Genomic DNA, 26,515 nt, shown 5'->3' on the forward strand with positions numbered 1-26,515 from the left:
CCAAATTCTATTTTTATATCTTCTTTTTCTAAGACTTTCTGACTTCCTGTTCATTTCAAGAGTGTTTGACCTTACTTGTTGGGACATTTTACATCTGTATCATCTCAGCATTGATGTGTATTGATGGCCTTTTCCCATATGAGGTGAGATTTTCCTGGCTCTTTATATGTTGAGTAATTAGATTGTAATATGTTATAAGTCCTACAGTTCTTATTTATGGGTCTCAGACACATTCTAAGAATGTTTCTTGTGTGTGTGTGTTTTAGCAGTCAATTGCCCCAGTTGCTTTCAGTCTTCAAATTCCAACCAGTTGTCATTCTACTGTTTGTCCCATTTTCAAAGTCTTTGCAGTGCTATTTGGATCAGCCCTGCATGTGTGCCAACTAAGATCCATTTGGGACTTGGGTGGTGGTCTATACCATAGTTCCATCTTCAAAATATGTGTATGTCAGAACTACGCACACACAGCTTGGAATAAGCCTAGGAATTCACAAACACTTTTATAGGGTTGCTTTCCTGAGCTCCGCCTTCTCCATGACCTCACTTGTCTGTTCTGGTTCCTTGGAACTTCCCTTTTGGTCTTTAAGCCAAAAAACAATTATTTACCCTGTGTTGCAACACTCTTGGCATGACAGCATCCATATCCACAGCCAAACAGCAGGAGGACTGAGCATGAATAAGGTAGTTTTAGATTCTTAGGGACCTTAATGTCAGCACTGCCACCACCGTCACAAGATTCCTTAGGGGCTGCAGCACAAGAGAATGGATAAAAATAAGAAAAATAATCAAAATCAGGGCTTTCCTCCATTCTCTTTCTTTCCTGTTTCTCAAGTAGACTTCTCCTTGAGCTGTCTCTTTATGTGCTGATGCCCACTTCCAGACTTGGGGCAATGTTTACTTCAGCTTGGAGAATAGTGGAGGAAAATTAAAAGATAAGCTCACCATCAGTTTAGTAGTCATTAAAATGTTGGTCTTTTCTGATCTTTCTGCTATGAATTACTTTTCAGAGTTTTCAAATAGCTATTGCATGTACTCTGTCCAGGTTTTAGGACTATATTCAGTAAGAGAGACAGGGTGAAGTGTACTTAATCCCTGTTACCGGGAATGAGAACTCTAGTCATTGTTTGTTCAACTCATTAATAATGAGAGAATTAGTGAGATGTTAATACTGGTTCAAAGATCACTTGAGAATATATATATTTATATCCAATTTAATTAAAGAATATTAGAAAAAGATTGCTGAGCTACATTGTAAAAACTTGTAGGATGACTAACATCTTACAGGACAATAAACTGTAACCTTTGGGAGTATCTTTTCCATTGAACAGAAATAATTTGCATCTGTACTAAACAAAAATTTCTATGTTAACTAGTAACTTCTCTAAGTCTGGAACTTTTCACTGAGAGTAAACAGTATCCTTACTGTTTACTAAGTATATTCTATTTTCCCTAAGTACAGAACTAAGTACATTTCGCTAGATAAACTTTGCATGAGGTCTTTGTCCCTGCATGACATGAAAATTCCTTGCCATCCTTATTTTGTTTTTGCCTGTTACCATGTTTTGGATAGGTGCGCATGCTAAGTTGCTTCAGTCATGTCTGACTCTTTGTGACCCTATGGACAGCCCTCCAGGCTCCTCTGTCCATGGGATTTCCCAGGCAAGAATATTGGAGTGGGTTGCCATGTCCTTCTCCAGGGGATCTTCCTAACCCAGGGATCAAACCTGCATCTCTTATGTCCCCTGCATTGACAGGTAGGTTCTTAGACAGGTTCTTTGCCACTAGTGCCACCTGGGAAGCCCCCATGTGTTGGATAATTGTTGTGAAAATTGGGATCCAAATTGTTCCTGCGGAAGGTCTCAGCTGAAGCAAGAGATGATAAAAGACTGGCATAGACTCCCTGAGGAGGCAACCTATTTTTCTTCCAGTTCAATAAATATTTATTGCATACCTATAGTGTACCAAATATCTTGATAAGAAATGGTGCATAAAAGCAATATATGATTTTCTTAATATGTATCAATCATGTAGTATTTCTTGAAAAATAACTTCTTCCACAAATATAGAGACTATAAAACTCCTTGTCATGGAAAATTTGAAAAATATGTAGGGTATGGTTATTGATGTATATAGCAAATACTATATATCCATGATGCTCTTCAGTTTAACTCAGAGCACAGTTAGTGCTTATTCACTCTGTTATTTTGTTTGCTGTTGTTTATTCTCTAAGGAAAGGCAGAGGGAAAAAAGAAGAGGAAAAAGTGAAGGAGGAGGAAGAGGTTGCAGTAGCACCCAAACTGACTGGAGAAGGAAGCCTTGAGAAAGAATGGTTCCCTCCCTCCGATCCTGACTTCAGTGTTTATGTGTATGAAGTGACCAAATCCATACTTCCCATCACCAATATAAAGGAACAGATTGAGGTTCTTGCAAAGTAAGCTGTCTGTGTATACATACTCATTTTCAGTTTCTGAAAAATGTTTTTGATGTTAGTGATTTGCATTGTTCTAGCTGTTTTCAGACAACTATACCATAATAAAATGGAACTTTAACAGCACTCTGACTCTGAAGCAGAAACCCAAAGATTTGGAAAGAAAGCCTCCATTTCTATTTTGGATAATATTTATGCCAAGAATCAGAACTAGGAGCTAGAAATTACTTAAAGAAAAATGTTTCTGTCATTTTCTCCTGCTAAACCATGAAAAGCATCTTTCAGGGTGATTCCAAAGATGTTATAAATGAAGGAATCCTATTCTGAATTATTTGTAAACTCACAAGTTGGTTCCTAATACAAATGGACATCTGCTATTTTTATGTTATATGTCCGATATTTTGTGTCTCACATTGCTCTAAAGTGGGATTCTGGGTATTCTAAGAGATGGTTCAGCGCTCTGTATAATCCAGTGAGGTTGCCTCCTAAATGAGAGCGTTTACTCTGATTCCACTAAGAGAAGACTGAGAACTTGACCTTATAGCTGACAGGGATTAAGACTTAACTAGAAATGGAGGCTCCCTTTCTTGACTGACACCAGCCAGTCGTGAGCTCCTGACTTGTGCAACAGCTGCGGTCTCTGTGAGAGTTTGTGCCTTCTCCAAACAGAAGTGAGCTGCAGGCACCAGACCTGGATGTGACAACTGCAAGAAACACAGCCGCCAGATCACTGCCTCCTTGTCAGCTGGCTCTGGAAGGGAGCCTTTTTTTTGGCTACTGAAGTTTTCCTGGTGTCCTTGAGAAGTGATGACTCAAGCAGAATTCTGACTTAGCTCACTTCAACATTTGTCAAATTTCCTCATGCTTTGTTCCTATCAGAAACCGTTTTCATCATTCCCTATTTTTTTTTAATCTGAGCCCACATCAAGAGAGTGATACAGAGCTGTGTCCCCATGCATTTGGCTCCTTGTGGGATACCTGGCTGGCTGACAACGCAGGTCAGTGTTCTGCCCAATCCTTTCTCTTGGTTTTCACCACTGATCTTCTTTGTTGGTTCCACAAACGGCAAGAGGAAATTCTTTCTTAACAATGCGCAATTCTGCCTTTACTCCATGATGTAGTAGCCTCAGTTGACAGAGGATTTTTACAGGTATGCTGAGTGACATCTTCAGTGAGAGCCTACTTTTAGGAGAAACTCTGAGGCAAAGCACAACACCCCCAACTCACTCTTCATGTAATTGTTACTTATTTTTTCCTTTGTGCATCTTCCTCCCTCCTCTAACTTCAGTGTTACATAAATGCTATATGTCTTTCTCTAAATTAAAAAAATAATGATAAAATTTAAAAGAATAAGAGGATAAAACTTGAAAATAATTGTGAACCTAATGGTATGCAGTGGTCCTATGTGTTTGGATGAGGTTAAATCCCTTAAAAGAAGGACCATATGTCAGGACAATTCAGATTCAAACATTTGAAAATACTTTCCAACAGTAAGATAACATTCAAAAACTGCACTGATACAAATGTAATGTGATATTGATCTGTATCTTGCTATAAACATTAGGAAAATTAGCATTCATTTCTTTTTTCCTGCTGAATGAAACTGTTAGAATTTCAGCTTATATATGACAGTTTGAAGAGAGTAATCATAATACTGTGTGTGTGTGCATGTGTGCACACTCAGTTGCTTCAGTCGTGTCTGACTCTTTGCAACCCTATGGACTGTAGCCCACCAGGCTCCTCTGTCCATGTGATTCTCCAGGCAAGAATACTGGAATGGGTTGCCATGCCCTCCATGAGGGGATCTTCCTGACCCAGGGATCGAACCCACATCTCCTGTGTCTCCTGCATTACAGGTGGATTCTTTACCACTGAGCTGTCAGGGAAGCCCAAGCATAATCTTAACTTACAGTAAATACATAAAGTAAAACAAAAATCAGAGGGAAAACATGTTTTACAAGTATAATTACACAGAAGACAGTGAAATATTAAACTTGACTGATTCAGTCTCACTGCATTTGACGCAGGTATGTGGCTGAAAAAATGGGCGGTAAGATTCCAAAAGAAAAACTACAGGATTTCAGCTGGGAGCTTCATATAAGTGAACTAAAATTTCAACTTAAATCCAATGTTGTACCAATTGGACTGATCAAAAAAGGAATCTTCTACCATCGAGCTTTGCTTTTCAAGGTATTTAAGATGTTTCGCCTCATTTCCAATTAGGTAAAAATGTTTTGTCTTCATCATTGTGGAGTGAGGCAGTTGCTAACAATTAACTCTGTAATACTATCATTTAGATGTAGTTATATTTGGCATATATATGTATGTGCATAAACATACACACACGTAAGTTCACCAGACTGTTAGAAGCATATTCGTTCTATATTTGTGACACACCTACTCTAGACCAGGGGACGACAGAGGATGAGATGGTTGGATGACATCACCAACTCAATGGACATGAGTTTGAGCATGGTCCCGGGAGTTGGTGATGGACAGGGAAGCCTGGCGTGCTGCAGTCCACGGGGTCACAGAGAGTTGTACACGAGTGAGCAACTGAACTGAACTGAACTCTAGACCAGGGCCTCTTCCAAGGTCGGGAATATAGGGATAATAAAGTGACAATCCCTGCACTCAAGAGGGTCTGAAGCCAGACTTGTGGGTTCTCAGGTGACTTCAGGGAAAGTTTCAGGGGAGGAAGTGATATGTGGCCTCAGCATTAAAGGCTGCATAGGACTCCAGCAGGAAAGAAGGAAAGACAAGGATGTTCTAAACATTTTATTCAAATTAACAGGTATGAGAGTCAGTGATCCACTTGAGGGATGGAGAGTAGATCTGGATTCAGAAAAGCAGGGAAGGGTTGGATGGGCTAAAGGACCAGACAATAAAGCACCATGTGAGTTTGCACTTGATTCTAAAATCTGTGAGGGGCCACTGAAAGTTAAGGGGAGCATGGTAACATGATTTTGAAAGACCATTCAGGCTACAGAACAGGGAATGAATTAGAATGTGGCTAAGACTGGAGACAGGAAGACCAGCTGGAAGGTCCCTGGAGCAAGAAGTCTGGGTGACAGATACAAAAGCCATGCAGAAGGCTGCAAACGAGCGGTGAGTTTAGAGGGAGATGCAGGAGATAAAGCTGAAAGAAGCTGCTGATTGCCTAACAGTGGTATGAGAGAGTGCATGAGAAGAGAATGACTTCCAGACTCTGGTTAGGGCGACTGGAAATGATGGCATCATTCACAGGGATGAGGACACTAGAGCCAGAAGAGGTTAAAGGGAGCGGGTGATCTTTTTTCCCCCTGCATTGTATTCAGTGTCTGAAATATATAATAGGGGCTGAGAAAATGGTTTCTGAACCATAGATTTAAATGTATAAAATTCCAGTCTTCTCCTGAATACCTACAAACTTCATTGCATTTTGTCTCCAGTTTCAAGCTAATCCTATTTGTAACCCCAAATGCCAGTCTTTGCTATTTCCTGGGATTTCCTGCTCTATCAGTTCTTCTCTCCCATATTAAATCTCTTTCACTCTGCCAGCTGTTTCTCCTTTAAAATCTAAACTTAAATCCACTCTATCTAAAGAGAAAATGTAAATCTTTTCTCATTATCTCTACAATCACTCCTGTATACAGTCCCATCACATGACAGTTGTCATCTTGAGCTTATGTACCAGGCATTTGATAAACATAATTATGAACAGTCTCAAATAGGCCAAAGGCTGGAACTACTACCTTTGTTTTAAAGACAAGAAAATTGGTACTTAGACAAGGAATTTACCCAGAGATACAGCTGGAATTTGAACCCATGTCTATCTGAGCCAAAACCTACTACACTGCTTCTGTCTGAAGATAATTCTCATTCCTGGTCAAAAATCTGAGTGATCTCAACTCCTTGATCTCACTTTTATCCTCAGCTCTCTGCAGTCTGGCCCTTGCTCCCTCCTGACAAGGATCATAATGATCTAGTGTCTCTCTTGTTTGATATGTCAGAGAATTTGTCATTGATCCTTCTCTTTCTTCAGCACCACTTTCTTCAGTAACTTCTGTCCTCTCATCATTTCATCTCAGTTCTCCTTTGAAGACTTCTTTTCTTCCACCCTTGTCTTAAACGTTGGGGTCCTGACCCAGAACTCAAGGTTCTTACATTTTTCACTGGTAAAATGTCTCATCCTTCTATTCCTCCTAAATCGTTCATTCCCCCTACACATACTGTAGGGGGAATACACATTTTCTTCCAGCTCCTTTCCTCCATGACAGCCTAGATAAATTGTCCGCAGACCTTATAACCTGCTCCCTGATTTCCCTCATCTTCATGCCCCCTATCCTTCCACTTCTCTGCCTTGCCTGCCCACCCTGGACCTATCCAACTGCCTGCCCTTTCCACGATGACATTCAGGCTGCAGAACGTGACCATGGGGTTTGCCACAGCCAATTCAGGATCCAAGATGGTGGTTCGCATGCTGCCTGGCCACCTTTTCCAGCTCCTAGCCATGGACTTTTCTTATTTTCCTCAGCAGCCATGTTCCCACATCTGACCTCCTTCCTAAGCCTTTCCATCTTCACATCTTCCTATGAGTAAATGACCTTTTTTCCCATTTTACGAAGTAAACAGAAACTTCCAGGTTCAACTCAGCTGAGGATAAGAACTCAGACTCTGGGAATTTCCTGGCAGTTCAGTGGTTAGGACTTGGTGCACTCACTGCTGGGGCCCTGGGTTCGATCCCTGGTTGGAGAACTAAGGTCCTACAAGGACTCAGACTCTGGAGATAGATTCCATGGCTTTCATGTTAGGTTAACACTTACGGTGACCTTGGGAAAATTGTCTGACCTCAGTCTTACTCTCTGAAAGATGGGGAATATGATAGTATTCCACAAGGGTGTTTTGGTGATTTAAAGTGCCTTGATATGGAATAAGAGATCACTAAATACTATTTTGGAAAAGATGATTATATTTGTGTGTGTGTGTGTGGTTGAGTGTCTACCCTACTGTGAGTGTAAAATGATTCTAGGACCAATTTCAAGGGGATCAGGGGCTTGTTCCACACATCCAAGCAATTATTTGCTACCAGCTGGGTGTCCTACAATTCAACTCAATTTGGGTACTCTTTACCAAGACTCCACAGGTTAAGGGCTCAGTCCTAAAAGACTGCTTGGCCCCTCACCACTGCCTACTTCAGGTGACAGTCACAAGCCCAAGTTGTCACCTGTGCATCTGAGTGATCAGGCTGTAGACTGAAGGTCCCAGTAACCTCCTCCTTCAGTTCAATTAATTTGCTAGAGTGGCTCACAGAAAGTAGAGAAATATATTATTATTATTATTATTTTTATTAGAGCAGTGGTTTATTATAAAAGAGTATAACTCTTTATTATAAAAGAGTATAAGTCAGGGACAGGCAGGTAGGAGAGACACATAGGGCAGGCTGTGAGAAAAGAGCTCTGGGTTTCCATGCTCTCTGAAGACCCTGCTCATCAACCCAGAAGCTCTCCAAGAGTTTGGGGTTTTTAATGAATAATGTGTAGCATAGGTGTGATTACCTAAATCATTGGCCACTGGCTATTGATTCAACTTCCAGCCCCTCTCCCCTCCCTAGAGGTCAGGGGGGCAGGAGTGAAAGTTCCAACCTTCCACTCACACAATTGATTCTCCTGGCAACCAGCTCCCATCCTTAGGTAGCGTTCAAAAGTCACCTCACTCACATAACAAAAGACACCTTATGGATCTCATCACTTAGGAAATTCCAAGAGTTTTAGGAGCTCTCTGCCAGGAGCTGGACAAAAACCAAATATATAGTTCTTTTTACATATCACAGGAGTACCAAACATCCAGATACTGTTATGCTATCATTGACTGTTGATCAGACTATTTGGAATGTAAGGCCCTGAAAATAACAACTATGCCTCCATCATCTTGGTTCACACAAGACTCCCTGGTAGCAGTCTTTACATAGTAAGCAATCAATAATGACATGAATGTAGAAATATAGAGATGATCGAGTCAACCCAAGTGTTGCCTTCTAGTACTAGGAATGTTTATTGAGCCCTTACTGTGTGCCAGCGTTCACAGCATGAGTTCAGTTGATCTTTACACCCACCTGACAAGGAAAGTGGTTACACCATTGTTATCATCCCACAGATGGAGATACAGAAGCACAAAGAAGTGAGTCATTCATTTCCTTAAGGTGACACTAGTCAGTGGCTGAACTGAAATTCAAACCCAGCCAGCCCTCTTATCCCCTATAATGGGACTAGGAACTTTCCAGATTATTCAAAAAGTGCTTTTAAAATCAGGACAAATTGAAGGAAGAGACAGCTTCCAAGGAACATAAGTGACTCCTGAGGACTGGGCAGCAGGCAGCCCAAGGACCAGCTGCTCACAGTTCTGCTGGTCTGGTTCCGCCAGTCTACACCACACAGAACAAACAGGTCCCTCCCACCCCACCCCAATCTGATCCCTTTCTTCAATCCCACTGCATATCACACCCAGAGAACAGCCCAGGAGCATGGAAAGATTGATAGACACAGTCGTGCTGAAAGCCTGTGGAACAGCTTTTCTCCAATTACATTATCAATCTTGTGCTGATACAATGCAGCATACCTGCCTGAAAAATGTCCCTTCCCAGCAGGACCTATACACAAATTTCAACTCCACAGAATCCTGAGGTACAAGGAAACTTAACGCATTTTACTGACTCCTGTACATTTTTCCAGCCTCCTTTCTAAGCACTTTTTTTTTTTCCTTTGCAAGAATGTATATTTCACCTTCAAGCAAGGTGGGTCTTTCAACCAAGGCTTTTTCTCTGCCTCTCCCCTCCTCACTCTCGGTTGATCTCATGTTTTCTCCCACAGGCTCTGGCTGATAAAATTGGCGTGGGCTGCTCTCTTGTTCGCGGGGAGTACGGCAGAGCCTGGAATGAAGTTAAGCTGATGAACGAATCCCGAAAGGGAGTGATGGGGGCACTCCCTCCCCTGGAAGTTTACATAGTTGACCTCATGTTCCACCCGGGGTCCCTGATAAAGTTAAGAAGTCGAGAGGCAGATCATTACAGATTTCTCTAAATTTCCAAATGAACACAGAAGGGGTTCAAACAAGAAATCCATTATATATACCTTTCTATGAAGTTCACCAGTGGATTTTATTTCTTTAAATAAAAATCTTAGAAATGCTCTCCTTGTGTAGAAATGAGGTCATTTGGATTGGACTCAGTTATGCTTCTGATTTCAGGCTTTTGGCAAGCAGTCTGATGAGATCATATTATGCTCAAGGAAAGCTTTTTATTCTTGAAATTAACCCACCCCACCCCTCCCATTACCTGAGAAGCATCTCTGCCCTTTGGTAATCCTGTGTAAAAAGCCCACAGTTACTGTTCACAGAAAGTGAGTGCCCTGTGACTGCTATGCTTCATGTTCAGGACACTCCAGGAAGACCTGGTTAAATAAAGTCAGTGGTCTTTCATGTCTTCAGTCACCTCCTCTCACTACCATAAAGTAAGAGTATTAATATTTTGAACATTTGTAGATATATCATAGTATCACAAATTCCTTTCTAAAATTTTTGGTTTGTATTTTTCCAAATTTATCATTAAGAACACTGTTTCGTACACTTCACTGAACTGAAAATATTCCTAAAAACTATGTTCATACACGGTACTTGTCTGTGTTGACTTGGAAACATACCTTCAGTTAAAAATTCTGATTTTCTTTTTGCACATTTTAATGCTGGGTTAAAAAAATATGATTTCAAATTTATGTGACTTAAAAATTAAAGTCACATAACTTAAAAAATTCTTCTTTTCTGAAAAGTTTGGAAATAAAAGAATAGGGTAAATCTTTGGGGAGAGATTGTTTTGTCAGTGCTGAGCACAAAGTGGGGAACAAGCACACATTCCAAATGGCAAGAGAAAATGGATCTGATATAATATAAACATTTTCCTTATCATGCCTGAAGTCTAAAGCTAACCCGTCTAATCATTTTACTAGAAGGCTTTTAAAAGTGAGTTTGATTTTAGAAATTAAGGTGAAGATTATTCTGCACGAACCAATGTGTAATTTCAAAGAATGTGTAATTCTTTATTTCAAAATAAAGTTGCTTACATTAAAATGGTATGGTAATTATATTTATCACCCAGTTTCATGAACCAGAGCACAGATTATAGGATACATACCCACCAAAGGATTTCTAAGTCTCTCTTGATGGATTACAAAGATATATAAGATGTAACAAGGTGAAAAACAGATGAGCAACAGGCTTAAGTATATAAAAGAAAGTTCAACAAGGCTGAGACTAGGTTTAGAATTCAAAACGCATTCTGTGAAAATCCTGCCTACTTGTTAGAGGTAAGTGAAAATTTGACTCGGCTATCTAGCAGCCAGTGCAGAGGGGAATGCTGTCAGTTACATGATTGATGACAGGGTCCACCAGATAAAAGCACAGAGCAGCTTCTCAAGGGGAACAAAGACCAGAGGAACTCTTCTTTGGGAGCTTCATACAGATGACAAATGTAATATAGAAAATAACATCTTTGAAAAACAACCTCCCGGCAAGTTCTGGAAAGAGTTTTCATAAGCCAATGGCCAAACATCAAAATGGAATGAGGGAAAAGTTCCATGCTGAGCCACTGTGATGTTGTTCAGATAGACACAACATTTTTTAGTCTGGTACAGAGCAAACACATTCTTTTTTTTCATCTTAGAGATAATTTTGGTATACTATCTCTCTCACTTAGGTTCTAGGTAATAATTGTCCTCCACTTTTCATAAGTAAGTTTCAGATATATCATTTCCTTGTCAAAGAAGCAGCACTGTCAATGATGGAAAATATTTTCTAGAAGCTCAAAATGATGTGTCAAATCAAATGGATATTGGCTTTTTATTGACATAAAATTATTTAAATAGTAACATATTTCTCAGCAAGATTTCCACATACTATTTGTCTGCCAAAGGCAGTAATCTGAAGATATCTGAAGATAAGATGTAAGGAGTTTCAGGAAATACATTTCCCTTTAGAACCACTCCCAGAAAGGCTATAAACCACTCACTGGTGGTTTGTTTGCTTTTTTGTTTTAACCCAGTTGAATAATACGGGTAAGATAAACTGACAATATGAAAACTATATGGAGAATATCACCATTGGGCATATTTCGGGGGAATATTTTTTAGAGCAATACAATAGTATCAAATTACTTGAGTTTAGTATTTAAAAGTACTATTCTTAATCTAAAATTACCTGAATATTTTTAGATAGACCACTGGCAAAAGCTTTGCTTAGACTTATACTTTTAAAGCCAGAAACATTATTATTTTAATAATAAAAGTAGACTTGACATCAAGGGACAGCCATTGAAGTGTCAGGAATGAATATATTAATATAGCAAATTCAAGTAAGGCCCTGGTAGAACTCACACAGTACAAAGGACCTGTAGGATATGCCAATAAACCAAAAATTACAATTTGAAAAATAGCATTGTTGGAAAAGGTAAAGAGATGTTACTGTGGTGATTTTCCTTATAAATTTAATAAGCCTTTATTATTGAGAAGCAATATAATAATAGTGGCAAAAAGCCCAGGTTTGTGAGTTAGAGTTCGGGATAAGTTCTGCATCTACCTTTTTCTACTTATGTGGTTTTGAAAAAATGACTCAACCTCTCTGTCTCTCAATTTACTCATCTGGAAAATGGAGATAAATGATAATGAATAGTTACATATTGTTTACTATGTACCAGAGGCTCTTCTAAGCCTTCATTGAATCCTCCCAGGAACCCTTTGATGTATAGGTGATATTACCCATGTTTGGCAAGTAGGGCACAGAGAAGTAACTTACCTCTAGCTCACTCAGGTAGTAATGGGCAAAGCTTTAAATCTGAACCTAATTTGTCTGTAGAGGAGACGCTCCAGATCTATAAGTCTAATAAAGCTACTGCAAGGATGAAGTAAGATCATGCATGTAAATGACATGTATGTGTGTGTGTGCATGGAGGAATGGGGAGGTCATGTGAGTACATGTAGGCGCTTATAGCTTTCTATTCTCTTCTCACAATGTTCTGTTCATATCTCTGTCTCTAGCATGATTTGAGGGCATTCTTTATTCTTCATGTATCTCTTCTTTTAGATTAGAGGTTAGCAAATATTTTCCTTAAAGAGTCACACAGTAAATATTTTAGGCTTTGCAAGCCATACAGTTTCTATTACAACTCAACTCTGCTATTGTGGCACAGAAGCAGCCAGTCGATCATACCTAGACAATAAATCTTATTTAATAAAACAGATGTGGGCCAGACTTGGCTCATAGGCCAGCTTGTCAACCCTTGCTTTAGATGGTGAGCCCTTTGAGGGTAAGGACATGGAGAGAACTGTATTTAACCTAGTCCCTGGGTTTCCCCAGTAGCTCAGATGGTAAAGAATCCGCCTGCAATGCCAGAGACCTGGGTTTGATCCCTGGGTCGGGAAGATGCCCTGGAGGAGGGCATGGCCACCCACTCCAGTATTCTTGCCTGGAGAATCCCCATGGACAGAGGAGCCTGGTGGGCTACAGTCTATAGGGTCGCAAAGAGTCGGACACAACCAAGAGACTAAGCACTGGGCACCTTGAATAAGTGTTAGAGACGCTCACAAGGGCATTTTGTCTTCTTTGGTTTCTCTGGCTTCTAAGATGGATCTACTTGATAGTCATCTGACAGATGCCAAAGCAGCTGCCTTATTTCTCAATAAGGATGAAGACAGGGACTTCCCTAGCAGTCCAGTGGGTAAGAAACCATGCTTCCACTGCAGGGGGCATGGGTTCAACCCCTAGTCTGAAATGAAGATCCCACATGCTGTGCAATGAAGAAAAAAAAAAAAACAGAAAAAATAAGGTGAGGATAAATTTGACCTATCTAAAAAAGTAAATAAATTCCCCTATCTTTGATGTGTGAAGGGTCTGAGGTTTCACCCCAGTTGCAAGCTAAGTGCCGCCATTTTTGTTGGCATAAACATGAGATACCCAGGTCAGAGACAAAAGACTTTATTCTTCATTGCACAGCAAGCAGCATGAGACAGCATATCATATCAGGTGCCCTTGCTCTCAAGTCTCATGGACAGACCCAGGTGGATGCCTGCAAGTACAGTGGGTTGTGTCCCAGGAGAGGAACCCTGAGTTCAGAGAACCTAATTTTTATGTGGGCAGGAAGCATCTACCCTTTTCACTATCTTCCCCAGGCTTGTTCACTAGCATCCTTGAAGACAGGGTCTAGAGCAAAGGGCAGTCAGGAAGCCTCTTTTCATAAGACAGAAAAGAGGGAGATCCAGGGAGAATTATCTCCCAATAGCTACATCACTTCTTCAAGTATGTGAGGCTTTATAGAATTTCTCATCTATAAAATAGAGATATTGATACATTTTGATACAAAATTTTTAAAATTTTATTAACATGCATAAAGTCAATTCCATTTATAATTGTTATTTCAAGAAAAGTGACAATAGATCAACTCAGTGACTCATGAGCCAACTTTTTCTTTTCTCTGGCAGCACGAAAAGAGCATTAGTGAGAAAGTATGGTAGTCATCCTCAATTCCCTGGTAGCCCAGATGGTAAAGCTTCTGCCTACAATTCGGCAGACCCGGGCTCCATCCCTGAGTCAGGAAGATCCCCTTGAGAAGAGAATGGCAACCCACTTCAGTATTCTTGCCTAGAAAATCCCATGGACTGAGGATCTTGGTAGACTACAGTCCATGGGGTCACAAAGAGTCGGACACGACTGAGCAACTTCACTTCACTTCAATCTTTGGGCTACAAATTCAAATCCAAATTCAGATTAAGCCTCACCTTTTTCCATAAGCATCCTCAAGATGCTCTCTGCTCTTCTGATGACCTGCCATGACACTGCCACTGACACTCAACATTTTCCCTCATGCTTACTGCCTGGCACTGCCACTTTCCTCATACACATGGCTACCATGTAGCAGCTGAGACCACATCTGGTCTTTGGAATCAGAGAGACTTGGATGAAAGAATCCTGCTTTTGCCATTCCTAATAGTGAGATATTGAGCAAATATCTTGACATCCTTGTCTCTAAAATGGGGATGGAGCTATAATAATGACTTCATAAGGTTGCTCTGAGGAATAAATAAGAGGATGGACATATTCAGTATAGCTCTAAACACAGTAAGCATTTGACAAGTGTTAGCTATTAAGTGTTGATCTCTTCCAGTAAGATAAAAAGCTATTTTAGGTCTGGCATCCACCTTACAGGCAGAGTGACCAGCACAGAGACAGCCTGAACAATATTTGCTGACTGTCTTTGTGTCTTAAACTAACTCACCTTAAAGACTACAATAGGGTTTTCGTTTTCACATGGACCCCTTTGAAAGCCGTTGTGTGGTAAAGAAAATCACTCCCATCTCAGACTCCCTTTTGCGTTTCAATGCAGAGGATACAGTCAGTGATCCACAGCTACTTTTGAACTTGCTCTACAGGAAGTGAATATGCAGTGAGCATTTCTGCTCACTGTCTTTGAAGTTCATGGTTGAAATCATTCCCCATGATGCCACTCTCTTCTTTTTTTTTTTAAAAAGTAATTTTATTTATTTATTTTTGGCTGTGCTGGGTCTTTTTGGCTGCATGGGCTTTTCTCTAGTTGCGGCAAGTAGGGGCTACTCTTTTCATTGCAGTGGCTTCTCATTGCGGAGCACAGGCTCTAGAGCTCGTGGGTTTCACTAGCTGCTTTGTGTGGGCTCCCCAGCCCTAGAGCACAGGCTCAATAGTTGTGGTGCAAGGGCTTAGTTGCTCCATGGCATGTGGGATCTTCCCAAACCAGGGATCAAACCCACGTCTCCCGCTCCCGCATTGGCAGGCTGATTCTTTACCACTGAGCCACAAGGGAAGCCCTGCCTCTCTTTTCTTTTGATTGCATAGTCTTTGAGAAAAATGTCGAAAATCACAGATGAATCCATTTATACCTATACTCTCATTTATCTGCTAAATTGTTGATGGTCATGATCCTGCATATACAATCTTCTAATTGTGAAGTCATGCCCCCATCACCAACACCTTGCCTACCCCCAGGATGTGATCTGTGTGTGGCCACTTCTCTGGGAAAGGATATAACATTATTTCCACGGCTTGATGACTTCTTACTGCTGCTTGGTCCAGCTTGTATGTGATTTTGAAAGACTCATCTTGCATATTTCCCTCTGAAAACACTAGTGGTTTGTATGGTTAAGACTACTTAGCGTCTTTTTAACTTGCTAACCATGCATAAAGCTCCCAATTGGCTCAACCTTTCCACTAAACTGAACTGACAGGTGGGGCAGGCCCTAGATTTTACAAGTCCCCAGCAACAAGCATCCACTTTAGGAATATATTTCAGTCACGAGCATCTGGATCTGATCTCATCAGGATGAGCTAAGAGCCACCCGTTTCCTTTTCTAACTGGTAGGTATCAGCTCCCAAGCTCTGCAGACAGTCCGACTCTATCTTGAGAAAGTCCCAGTTTGTTTTACACAAGAACAGCTGGCATACAAATGGAATCGAGCACTTTTAAGTAGTCATTAATCATAGTGATGAGAACAGCTGAAACAAACAGTGTTCCCTAAGCACTTACATATCTGACATACAAATCGAGTGATAGTCCAATTAGTTTATTTACGGGTTCCTTTCTTTGAAAAATCTGAATTAGTGCCTATCTTTTCCTTTCATTTCATAGTCTTTACTTTTAGAAAAACTTTGAAAAATCCAGATGAATGCACTTATATCTGTATTATCAAGCCATGTATCTGCTAAATCAATGATAGTCATTATCTTGCATACAGAATTTTCTAGCTGTATGATTTCATTTGTCTGGCTTTCTAGAAAAAAATTAATCTCTTTTTATCAATACAAATAAAAGAGAGACAGATAGGAAGAAAGATAAATATGCTGGTTCTTTAGATGCTTATAGAATAGAAAGCTTGGTTTGTATCCTTTGTATGCAATTATTTACTTCTTTGAGAATTAGGATGAAAGGGAAAAAAATGAACTGCTGAATGAGATAGGGAGACTTGCTTGTGCAGTTTTTTTACTTTCCCTAGCTAATAGGAGAATTAAAAAATCAATAAAAAGGAAGCTAAGAATTGCTAGAAATGGACTGTAGGCTCCCTCTCAGAAGTAACAGTATGGAACCCATACTAGCTGGCCCTGGAGAAGGCCATGGCAACCCATCCAGTGTTCTTGCCTGGAGAATCCCATGGACAGAGGACCCTGTGTGCTACAGTCTATAAGGTAGCGTAGACTCAGACACAATTGAAGCAACTTAACACACACATGCATCCTAGCTGGCTTTAAGCAGTGGCACGGGGAATTTCCTTGGTGGTTCAGTGGCTAAGACTTAACCTTCCAAGGCAAGGGGTGTGGGTTCAGTCCCTGGTTGGGGAGTTAAGATACCACAGGCCTCACGGCCAAAAAACTGAAACATAAAACAGAAGTAATATTGTAAGAAATTCAGTATTTCTTATATTTCTTACTGAAATCTTTCTTATATTGTAAGAATTCTTTAAAAAGACCCACATTAAAAAAAAATAAAAATAAAATAAAAAGACCCACATTTTTTAAAATTAAAAAAAAAAAAAAAATGAGTGGCACAAAAGTTAGCAACAGGAAAGCCCTCTCCCTTCCAGGCCCAGGATTCATGATTTCTAACTAAACATTATTGGTGAATTAAAAACATTTACAGGATAACTCAAATGCTCTCTTCTGACACATGTTCTTTATGAAATGAGTGCCCTGGGACTCAGAATCGCCAAGTCTGATGCTGTTACAACATCACATTTAGAGGATATGCTCACGAATGTGAAATCCCACAGAAAGGAAAGGAAGAGATGAAGAGGGTCATGGAAAATCTCTTAATACAGACTGTCTGCTTAGTTTCAGGTTCACCACTGAGTTATTGGCACAGTCCCAGAGGCCTGGGCTGGGTGAGGGTAGGGGGATGGCATCTGGCTGAGAACCTAGTCTGGAGCCTTAACATAAATCACCCCGGGAGAGAAGCCAGGTCTGCCTTCAGCCTGCCACTGACTGAACTTCAGGTCCCTTGGAGTCAGAGATCTTGGAAAGTGACTCCTCCAAGGACATGTTCTGCTATCATTTTTCATGTACAGTTGGCACCACTGTCAAAGAGGCCATGTAGGAAGGGTGCAGAAACACACAGAGCTCAGCTATGAACCAGAAACCTCCACAGAGAAGGTCGGAGCCAGTCTTTGATGAGCACCTCAGAGTGTCTCTTCAGCTCATGTTTTCACATCCAAGGCTAAATGTGGGTATTAAGACCTTAATCCAAGCAGGAGACTTGAAAGTAACTGTTCATCAATTTTTTTAAAAATTGGAACTAAACTTTTGTTTTAATGTGTGTTCATGTCTATAAAAAGACAATTAAAAATACATGAACTAAATTGTTTAGGAGATTTGAGAATGTCTTGGTTGTGAATGCCTTCAGCTTTAAAGTTTTATTATTTCACCTTTGTTGTTTGCTGAAAGCAGGGCTGAGAACATGTGATTCCAAAATACAGCAACTTGGCAAACTGAATATTTTTAGCTGAAGGAACCTGAGAAATGGCAGGTACAGGCAGGTCTCCCTGACCTTCTCCATCACCCTGAAGGGGTCATGAGAACCTTGTGTGAGAGGCAACCTCCTTATACCAGGAGGAAAGGAGAGTCCTTATCTCCCAAGATCAAGGGACTCACAGGACTCTGAACAAACAGACCTTGATAACTTTCCCTCAGGCTTCTCTGGTGGCTCAATGGTAAAGAATCTGCCTGTAATGCAAGAGACGCAAGTTCAACCCCTGGGTTGGGAAGATCCTCTGGAGAAGGAAATGACAACCCACTCCAGTATTCTTGCCTAGGAAATTCCATGGACAGAGGTGCCTGGTGGGCTACAGTCCATGGGGTCTCAAAAGAGTCGGACATGACTTAGCGACTAAACAACTTTCAGTTTCCTACAATTAGCTCGTATCCTTTTCTCTCATCAGTGTTTCCCCACAAATTCTAGTCTCCCTCAAACCTAGAATGAAAACTCTCAGGCTTCACCTGTCTTGGTGTCTTCATTTCTTTATGAAAGCTCTTTTGTAACATAAGGCTTATATTAAATAAATGTATATGAAAGATTAAAAACTATCTATGCCACAAGTTCCATACTTTAGGCCAGGGGTTGATAACATTTGTTGCAAATTTGAGACAATATATACCCAAATATTTATTGGGAAGTGTCTCTTAGATATCCCAACCCATTAAAAGCTGAAAAAAAAATCCTTGCAAAATTTCAATTTTGTATGAACTGATCTTTGATGTTGTTAGAAAGGTCTTCCAGTCTATGGGCAATTGTTTTCCAGCGTAATTGAAAATCTTCCACTTTTTGTAAATTATCACTTTTAGTAGTTTCCTCACAAGTTTCTTTAAATTTCTCTGTTTTTCTATTATCTTTTTTTAAAATAAAACAGAAAACTTCTTTGTTTTATTCTGCAGCAAATTGCAATTGCCATTCACAGTGAAGTTTAAAATATTTGTTTTCCAGTCTCTGCTTTTCTTTTCTATTCTGATCTTAATATTAGTTTTGCCATCTCCACTCAATTCAGGATCAGTAGTCTGCTTTTAAGTTTTTAAAATTTGTTTGTATTTATTTTTATACTAAAAAATAATTCCATTGTATTATAATTAAAATACTAGCAAGTATTTCAATTTAATTATCAATTAAGATTTACACAGTTGTCACAATAACTGGAGCTGTCAGAAAAAAGTATTCCTAAGAAACATGCACACCAAAAATAAAAAATAAAATAAATAAAAATAAATGCCTACGTCTTTCTTTTGTTAATCTGCATTTGTCAGTCCAATTTATAGGGACTGAGCTAGAGGACCCAGGAAGGTAGTGTGAAAAGACTTTTTCTTCCCTTGCACTGAAGTGGGCCGACTTGAGTGGGTTTGCCTACTTTCCTGTCTTTATAGATTTATGCCACTGGGATAATTAATCACTAAAATACTTGGACCTTGAAAATATTTAGATGACGGGCTTCCAGTGGGCACCAGTATTTGTTGGTATGCTATTTTTATTCTTGGTATTTGGGAATATGGTTTCCACAGGGAGTAATATTTGTACCTCTCCTCAAGCTACTGAATCACTCACTCCCCAGTCTCCTAATTATGGATGTAAATTGTTGGCACATTATAATTAGCATAATGCCTGGAAAGGGTATTCCATTATAATTATTTTTTAAGACTTTACACACAGATGTAAGCAAAATTTGAAATGACCATCTGCAGACAGAATGGTGGAAGACAGTGTGGGTCATGGTTATAACCTAAGGCCATCACTGAACACCCAGGTTCTTAGCTTGGCCCTGCTACCCACTGACTGGATGGTCTCAGACAAGTGACTCCCTGGCCCAGAGTTTCTTTGCCTGAAAAATGGCAATGGCAATGGCTCCATCCTCACTGGGGTGCAGAGAGAATTATATGGATAAATAATCGTAAAACAGGAAAAAAAAAAAAAGAAAGAAAAGAAAACAGTGCCTGCCACAGAGAAAGCACCAGATGAACGTTCGCCCTTTCTGGCTGGTTCATGCTGGTCCAGGGACCCAGATTTTCAGACATAATCAATAGAAAGCGGAGTCTGCAGGTAGAAACAATTCACAGTTTGCTTTCATTCAGTGAGGGCTGCCCTGGATGTATGAGAACAGTCCATCAAAACACCTCCCAGACCAACCGGAAAACCTCCTTCCTCTCCTCACTCAGGCTTGTAAGGGTGAGCTAGGGTGAGGACAGGCATGCCCTCTCACTTTTGCATCTAAAAGCAAGACTACCAAGAAACCTCCAGTGGTTTCTGACAGCCCCAGGAGTATGATAAAAGGTTTCTTTTTTCTTAAAAGAAAAATCACTTTTAATCACTCAGTGTCAGGAGAGGGGACTCTGTTGTCAAATACCTGGAGACTCTGGTTCCCTTTTCTTCCCCCGACTGCAGAGCAAGGACTGGAGGAGGCAAGAGCCTTGACAGAACCCTTGAAACTCAAGGGCAGGGGAAGGGCCCAGAAAGGCCAGTGTTTCCTGACCTGTAGGGCTCCAGACAGCAGTTGGGCTTCCCAGGAATTCAGCACTGCCTGCAAAGTGGGGAGCATCTCCACCTTCATACTTGACGCCTCCAGGTGCACCCCTGGCAAACCCTCTGGTAAGAAAGCTGCTTTCCTTCCACTCTTCCCTCCCAGCCTTCCACCCCCACCCCTCATCAGAGCCTGCTTTCCAGGGCCTGTCAATTCCGAAGCCTTCTTCCCAGAATAATGAACTCCTAATCCAGGCTGTAAAAGACACCTACTAGGAGAATCTGCACTTTTAAAATCATAAAAAACTTGAAACTGAATGAATGACTCTTGAATTGTGGAATTTCAAGTATTGGTGAACATATATAAGACGTATTATTTTGTTTTTAAGAGATACCTGCTTGTTCTACACAGTATGGAAACTACTGCAAAGAAGAAAAGCATTTTTCTATCAAACTAGAGTATTTGTGTTTTGTTCCTTTCCATTCTATTAATCTGGACTTTAAAAAATGCAATGACCTGCTGAATATGCAGATTTTGTTCCTAATCTGCCCCTCTACCCACCCCACCCCACCCCGCCCCCACACAGAGCACACTTATTTAGGAAGGGTATTGGGGAGAAGGGTGGGGACAAGAGAGCTCCTCCCAGCAGAAGGCAGCCTTGGGCGTTCAGAAGTCTCCCCACAACCCCCAGCTCCCTGCCCTGGGTGCAGCCGCTGTGCCTCCCCCTGTTCAAGGGCTGAGCAGCAAGAAACAAAGTGAGGAGAAAAGAACTTGAAAGTGCTACATTTCCTACGTCTTCTCCCTGTGCTCTGAGTCACTGGCCCTTTCTCAGAGGCCTTGGCTTTATGGAATAGCAGCCACAACCCGTGACAAGCTGGGTGATAAATAGGATATTGATGGGCAATTACCTGACACCAAATAGCTCCATAAATCAATGTGCTGGAAGCTGGTACCACAGTCAAGGGCAGCTCTCAGCGAAGGCAGGCCCCACAGCCCTGCAAGGGTTGGCTGGGGAGCAGAGGTGGCTTTCTGAGCACCTTGTGGAGGATGGGAGATTTGCTCGGTGGGGAGCAGATGGCCCCACCCCTGCCATGCTGCAATGCCAGGGTGTGGGGAGTCACTGGCAGGGTTCCAGCTCTGCATTCCTGTCTCTGCACCTTCCTGCAACTGCCAGCTCCATACCTCATGACCTCTGCCAGGACTGAGAGCCTTAAAAATAGTGTTTAAGATTCTGAAAGTAATACATTCTCACTGTAGAGAATGTAAAGAACTTTAAAAATGTAGACCAATATATAAAGAAGCTACTGTCACCCACAGTCCCATGACCAGAGGTAACTAATCACTGCTAGCTTGTTGTCCCCTTATGTGTGTGCTTAGTCACTCAGTCATGTCCAATTCTTTGCAACCTCATGAACTGTAGCCCACCAGGCTTTTCGGTCCATGAAATTTTCCAGGCAAGAAATACTGGAGTGGGTTGCCATTTCCTCCTCCAGGGGATCTTCCTGATCCAGGGATCAAACCCACATCTCCTGTGCCTCCTGTATTGACAGGTGGTTTCTTTACCACTGTGCCCCCCCCCCCTGGAAAACCCTTTGTCCCCTTAAAGATTTTAAAAAATAATTATGCTACCCATCATCCTAGATGCTAAGAAGTGGTACATTTTCATCCTCCTCCCCCACCCAAGGACACCCACTCAAGGACAAAGCTTTTCCCTAACCCCTAGCCCCATCTCAGAGCCAACTCAGCTTTCCCTTGCTCAAAAGGCACAAAACTCAATTTCAGGCAGCCACTTTCTTGCCCAGAAGCTTCTAGCTGCCCTGATGCCTAAGAGGCTAAGTCCTCCCTGTGCTGTGCTTAGTCGCTCAGTTGTGTCTGACTCTTTGAGACTTCCTGGACTGTCGCCTGCCAGGTTCCTCTGTCCATGGGGATTCTCCAGACACGAATACTGGAGTGGGTGGCCATTTCCTTCTCCAGGGGATCTTCCCAACCCAGGGAATGAACCCAGCTCTCCTGCATTGCAGGCAGATTCTTTACCATCTGAGCCACCAGGGAAGTCCTCCCTACTCAGTCTTATTCAGGTATGACAGAATGTATCACCCCAGCCACAGACTGTCCCCACACCCCCAACAGAAAAAATGTCTTCCCACAAACAAAAACAAAACCAGAAAGCTTAGACATCTGGTCTTAAAGATATACATTTCAGAAACTCCAAGCAGAACTGTTTACAGAAGAGAAGGTCGCCACAGAAAACCTTGACAGTCCTGTCTCCCGGGAACCTCCTTCCTGGGACGAAAAGAAGACAGAACAAAGGCCCTATTCCCTCTGCCCTATGGGAGCCACTTAGAAATAATAAATGAAATGAGATACCATCATTTAATAAAGTCCCCTAATATAGTTATTTTGCAGATAATCACTGAAGCTTCTCAAAAAAATTCCTTCAGACAAAATTTTAAATACACAAAAAGCAGGAATTGCCCCCAGATGAACACTCCTTGTGAAGTGTGCATCTTTCAGCCAGTCTGTGTTAGACCAATCCAGGGCACAGAAATTTTGACTTGCTGCGGGGCCAGAACTCATTTCTTATAAGGTTCCTTCCCAATTATAGCCGACATGGAATTTACGCCTGTGTTCATAGTCACGCAAGCATGTCTTAATGAAAAACACACCTTCTTGGGGCCCTCTAACAAAATCAGTCCCTCAGCAGGAGAGTGAGAGCTTGTCTGCCATTCTGCATGGAAATGCACATTTGCATGCTAATTACGCAGAAAGCTCCTCCAATTCACTGAGGTGTTATGGAAATGCTAGGTCAGAATTCTAGAAGTCCCCCATTTTGCTGTCCGCATCCACAGAGAGGAGCAGGAACTGAGGATGGTTTAGCAGGAAGCAACTGGAATACAATTTATTTTTATTCATTTAAAAAATCCACTTTAGCTGAATTAATCATGTCTGGATTAAGCAGAGAATGCTCTCTTGGAGTTATGCTGATTGTGGATCAGAGCAGACAGCTTATTCTTTCTCCCGTCATTTACAGCTTAAGGCGGCCCTTTCACTCTGCACACGAATAGAGGAAAATACAAACATCAAAACTGGCAGACTGCTCCACAGAGCCACAGGACCACCGCAACTCCAAACGCTCTGTGCAATAGCTTAAAAGACATTGTCTTCAAATAGGGTTATAATCGAAGAGAATTATTTTCGATGGAATAAAATGAAGCTGCAGCTCTGCAGCAAAGTCAATCTCTGAATACAATTTGAAAACTGCTTTCTTTGGAGGAAAACAAGAGAAAGATGGGGGACCTACTTTTACTCATGCATATAAATGAGACGTAAAAGGCTCTTTGGTTTTCTTTTCTCCTTCCTCTATATTTGCAGGTGATGGGCAACATTATTTCCCTTTTCAGGAGGAAGCTGTTTCTTTTGTTCTACCATTTTTCTGTTTTGCCTCTGGAAGGTTTGGCCACCCTGAGGATGCCGGAGGGAAATGGATGTTTTTCACACTATTTCTTAGACTTTGACCATTGGTGATTTATGTTCTGACTTCTCTCCATTGGTGCTAACCTTTCATCTGTTCTGAATGTTCTTTCACAGACTTGTGAGATTCCCTCTCAGAGCAGCGTTCCCATATTAACCAGAAACTCCTAGAAGGCAGGGATAGTGTGCCTGCCTTCTCATCCTTACTGGATCCAAAATCAGCCCAACACAACTCTCCTGGAACTACAGGCCTGGATGGAGGGCACAGGCAATAACAGATACGCACTGTACTGACACCCTCCAGTTCAAAATCTGTCCCTCACAATTGTCTGCATTTCAAATCTTGAATTAAAATAGTGGATTACGTTCCAAGAAAACACATTCCCTGTTTTGAACTGTTTCATAGGCAGTGTCATTGAACTCTCAAAACCAAGGATCCTAACTAAGTGTGCATGGAGATGGATCAGTAATGAAGAAGGCAGGCTATTGAAACAGGCAGTGTAGACTGTGTGACATATGTCTATACTGAGATATTCACTTAGCACTTTCTGAACACCAGTCAAGAGTATACAGGGTTATTCGAATTTTTTCCTCTACAAAATGGTGGAAACATGAGCAAGACAATAAACATTCTGGCAGTTGTCTTTGCATAGTAAATATTGTGTAATGGCCACTATTTACATAGAAGTGTAGAGTTTGGACTAGTCCTGGGGGTTGATTCAGATTTAGTTTCACCCCACATCTTGCAATCCAAGATTCCAAGCCACTTACAAATATGAGGGCTCATCAAACTAGGGATTTGAGGATTGTGTCTTATTAACCAAACAGGAATTTATTCTTCCACTAAACCCTTATCTCCTCCTCTATTATTTATTTGTAAAACAATTATGGAGAACTTATTATTGGATAATTATTTGAAACAGTCACCTAAAAAAGATTACACTGGCCCAGAAATTAGATTATTTCTTCCCACTGATAAAGATTATTTTCCTTAACCAAAATTTAGCCTAGTCTAGTTGTAGCCAAAATCCTACTAAGTTGGTTCAGCAAGAATCCCCTCACCCTTGAAATCTAATCAAATTCCTCATTCCCCATTCTTGACATTTCATCACCCAGCCTGCTTCTAGCAAGAAATCTGTTGGGTGGGTTTAGTGAGAATCTCCCTTGATTTATCTCAACAGAATGATTTCTATTCATTTCCAAAGCAAACCATTCAATATCACAGTAATCCAAGTCTATGCCCCTACCAGTAATGCTCAAGAAGATGAGGTTGAATGGTTCTATGAAGACATACAAGACCTTCTAGAACTAACACCAAAAAAAGATGCCCTTTTCATTATATAGGGGACTGGAATGCAAATGTAGGAAGTCAAGAAACACCTGGAATAACAGGCAAATTTGGCCTTGGAGTATAGAATGAAGCAGGGCAAAGGCTAATAGAGTTTTGCCAAGAGAACACACTGGTCATAGCAAACACCATCTTCCAACAACATAAGAGAAGACTCTACACATGGACATCACTGGATGGTCAATACCGAAATCAGATTGATTATATTCTTTGCAGCCAAAGATGGAGAAGCTCTATGCAGTCAGCAAAAACAAGACTGGGAGCTGACTATGGCTCAGATCATGAACTCCTTGTTGCCAAATTCAGACTTACATTGAAGACAGTAGGGAAAACCACTAGACCATTCAAGTATGACTTTAATCAAATCCCTTATGATTATACAGTAGAAGTGACAAATAGATTCAAGGGATTAGATCTAATAGAGTGCCTGAAGAACTATGGATGGAGATTCATGACACTGTACAGAAGACAGAGATAAAGACCAACCCCAAGAAAAAGAAATGCCAAAAGGCAAAATGGTTGTCTGAGGAGGTCTTACAAATAGCTGTGAAAAGAAGAGAAGAGAAAAGCAAAGGAGAAAAGGAAAGACATACCCATTTGAATGCAGAGTCTCAAAGAATAACAGGGAGAGATAAGAAAGCCTTCCTCAGTGATCAGTGCAAAGAAATAGAAGAAAACAATAGAATGGGAAAGACTAGCTATCTCTTCAAGAAAATTAAGAGATACAAAGGGAACATTTCATGTAAAAATGGGCACAAAAAAGGACAGAACAGTATGGACCTAACAGAAGCAGAAGATATTAAGAAGAGGTGGCAAGAATACAGAGAAGATCTATACAAAGAAGATCTTCATGACCCAGATAATCACGAGGGTATGATCACTCACCTAGAGCCAGACATCCTGGAGTGCAAAGTCAAGTGGGCCTTAAGAAGCATCACTATTAACAAAGCTAGTGGAGGTGATGGAATTCCAGTTGAGCTATTTCAAATCCTAAAAGATGATGCTGTGAAAGTTGCTGCACTCAATAAGCCAGCAAATTTGGAAAACTCAGCAGTGGCCACAGGACAGAAAAAGGTCAGTTTTCATTCCAATCCCAAAGAAAGGCAATGCCAAAGAATGCTCAAACTACTGCACAATTGCACTTATCTCACACGCTAGTAAAGTAATGCTCAAAATTCTCCAAGCCAAGCTTTAAGAGTACATGAACCGAGAACTTCCAGATAGTCAAGC

At 41.0% G+C, this 26,515-nt stretch overlaps 1 protein-coding gene and 1 long non-coding RNA gene across 7 annotated transcripts in view; one reads left to right on the top strand and one right to left on the bottom strand.

Annotated features, from left to right (window-relative positions):
• ARMC3 (armadillo repeat containing 3) overlaps positions 1-9,595 on the top strand; it is an 86,548-nt gene extending 76,953 nt beyond the window's left edge. For 5 of the 6 annotated variants that reach the window (XM_020869169.2, XM_020869167.2, XM_020869168.2 and 2 more), the window contains 3 exons: positions 2,231-2,431; positions 4,456-4,618; positions 9,277-9,595. In XM_020869169.2, coding sequence (XP_020724828.2) covers positions 2,231-2,431; positions 4,456-4,618; positions 9,277-9,486 — 574 coding nt within the window. In that variant the 3' untranslated portion in view covers positions 9,487-9,595. Of the gene's footprint in view, positions 1-33; positions 144-2,230; positions 2,432-4,455; positions 4,619-9,276 lie in introns of those variants that run through there. The other variant, XM_020869174.2, reaches the window with a different exon arrangement.
• LOC139036576 (uncharacterized) overlaps positions 1-26,515 on the bottom strand; it is a 176,345-nt gene that overhangs the window by 21,348 nt on the left and 128,482 nt on the right. The window lies entirely within an intron of this gene.

This window comes from Odocoileus virginianus, chromosome 9 (assembly GCF_023699985.2).
Source record: "Odocoileus virginianus isolate 20LAN1187 ecotype Illinois chromosome 9, Ovbor_1.2, whole genome shotgun sequence".
NCBI lineage: Eukaryota > Metazoa > Chordata > Mammalia > Artiodactyla > Cervidae > Odocoileus > Odocoileus virginianus.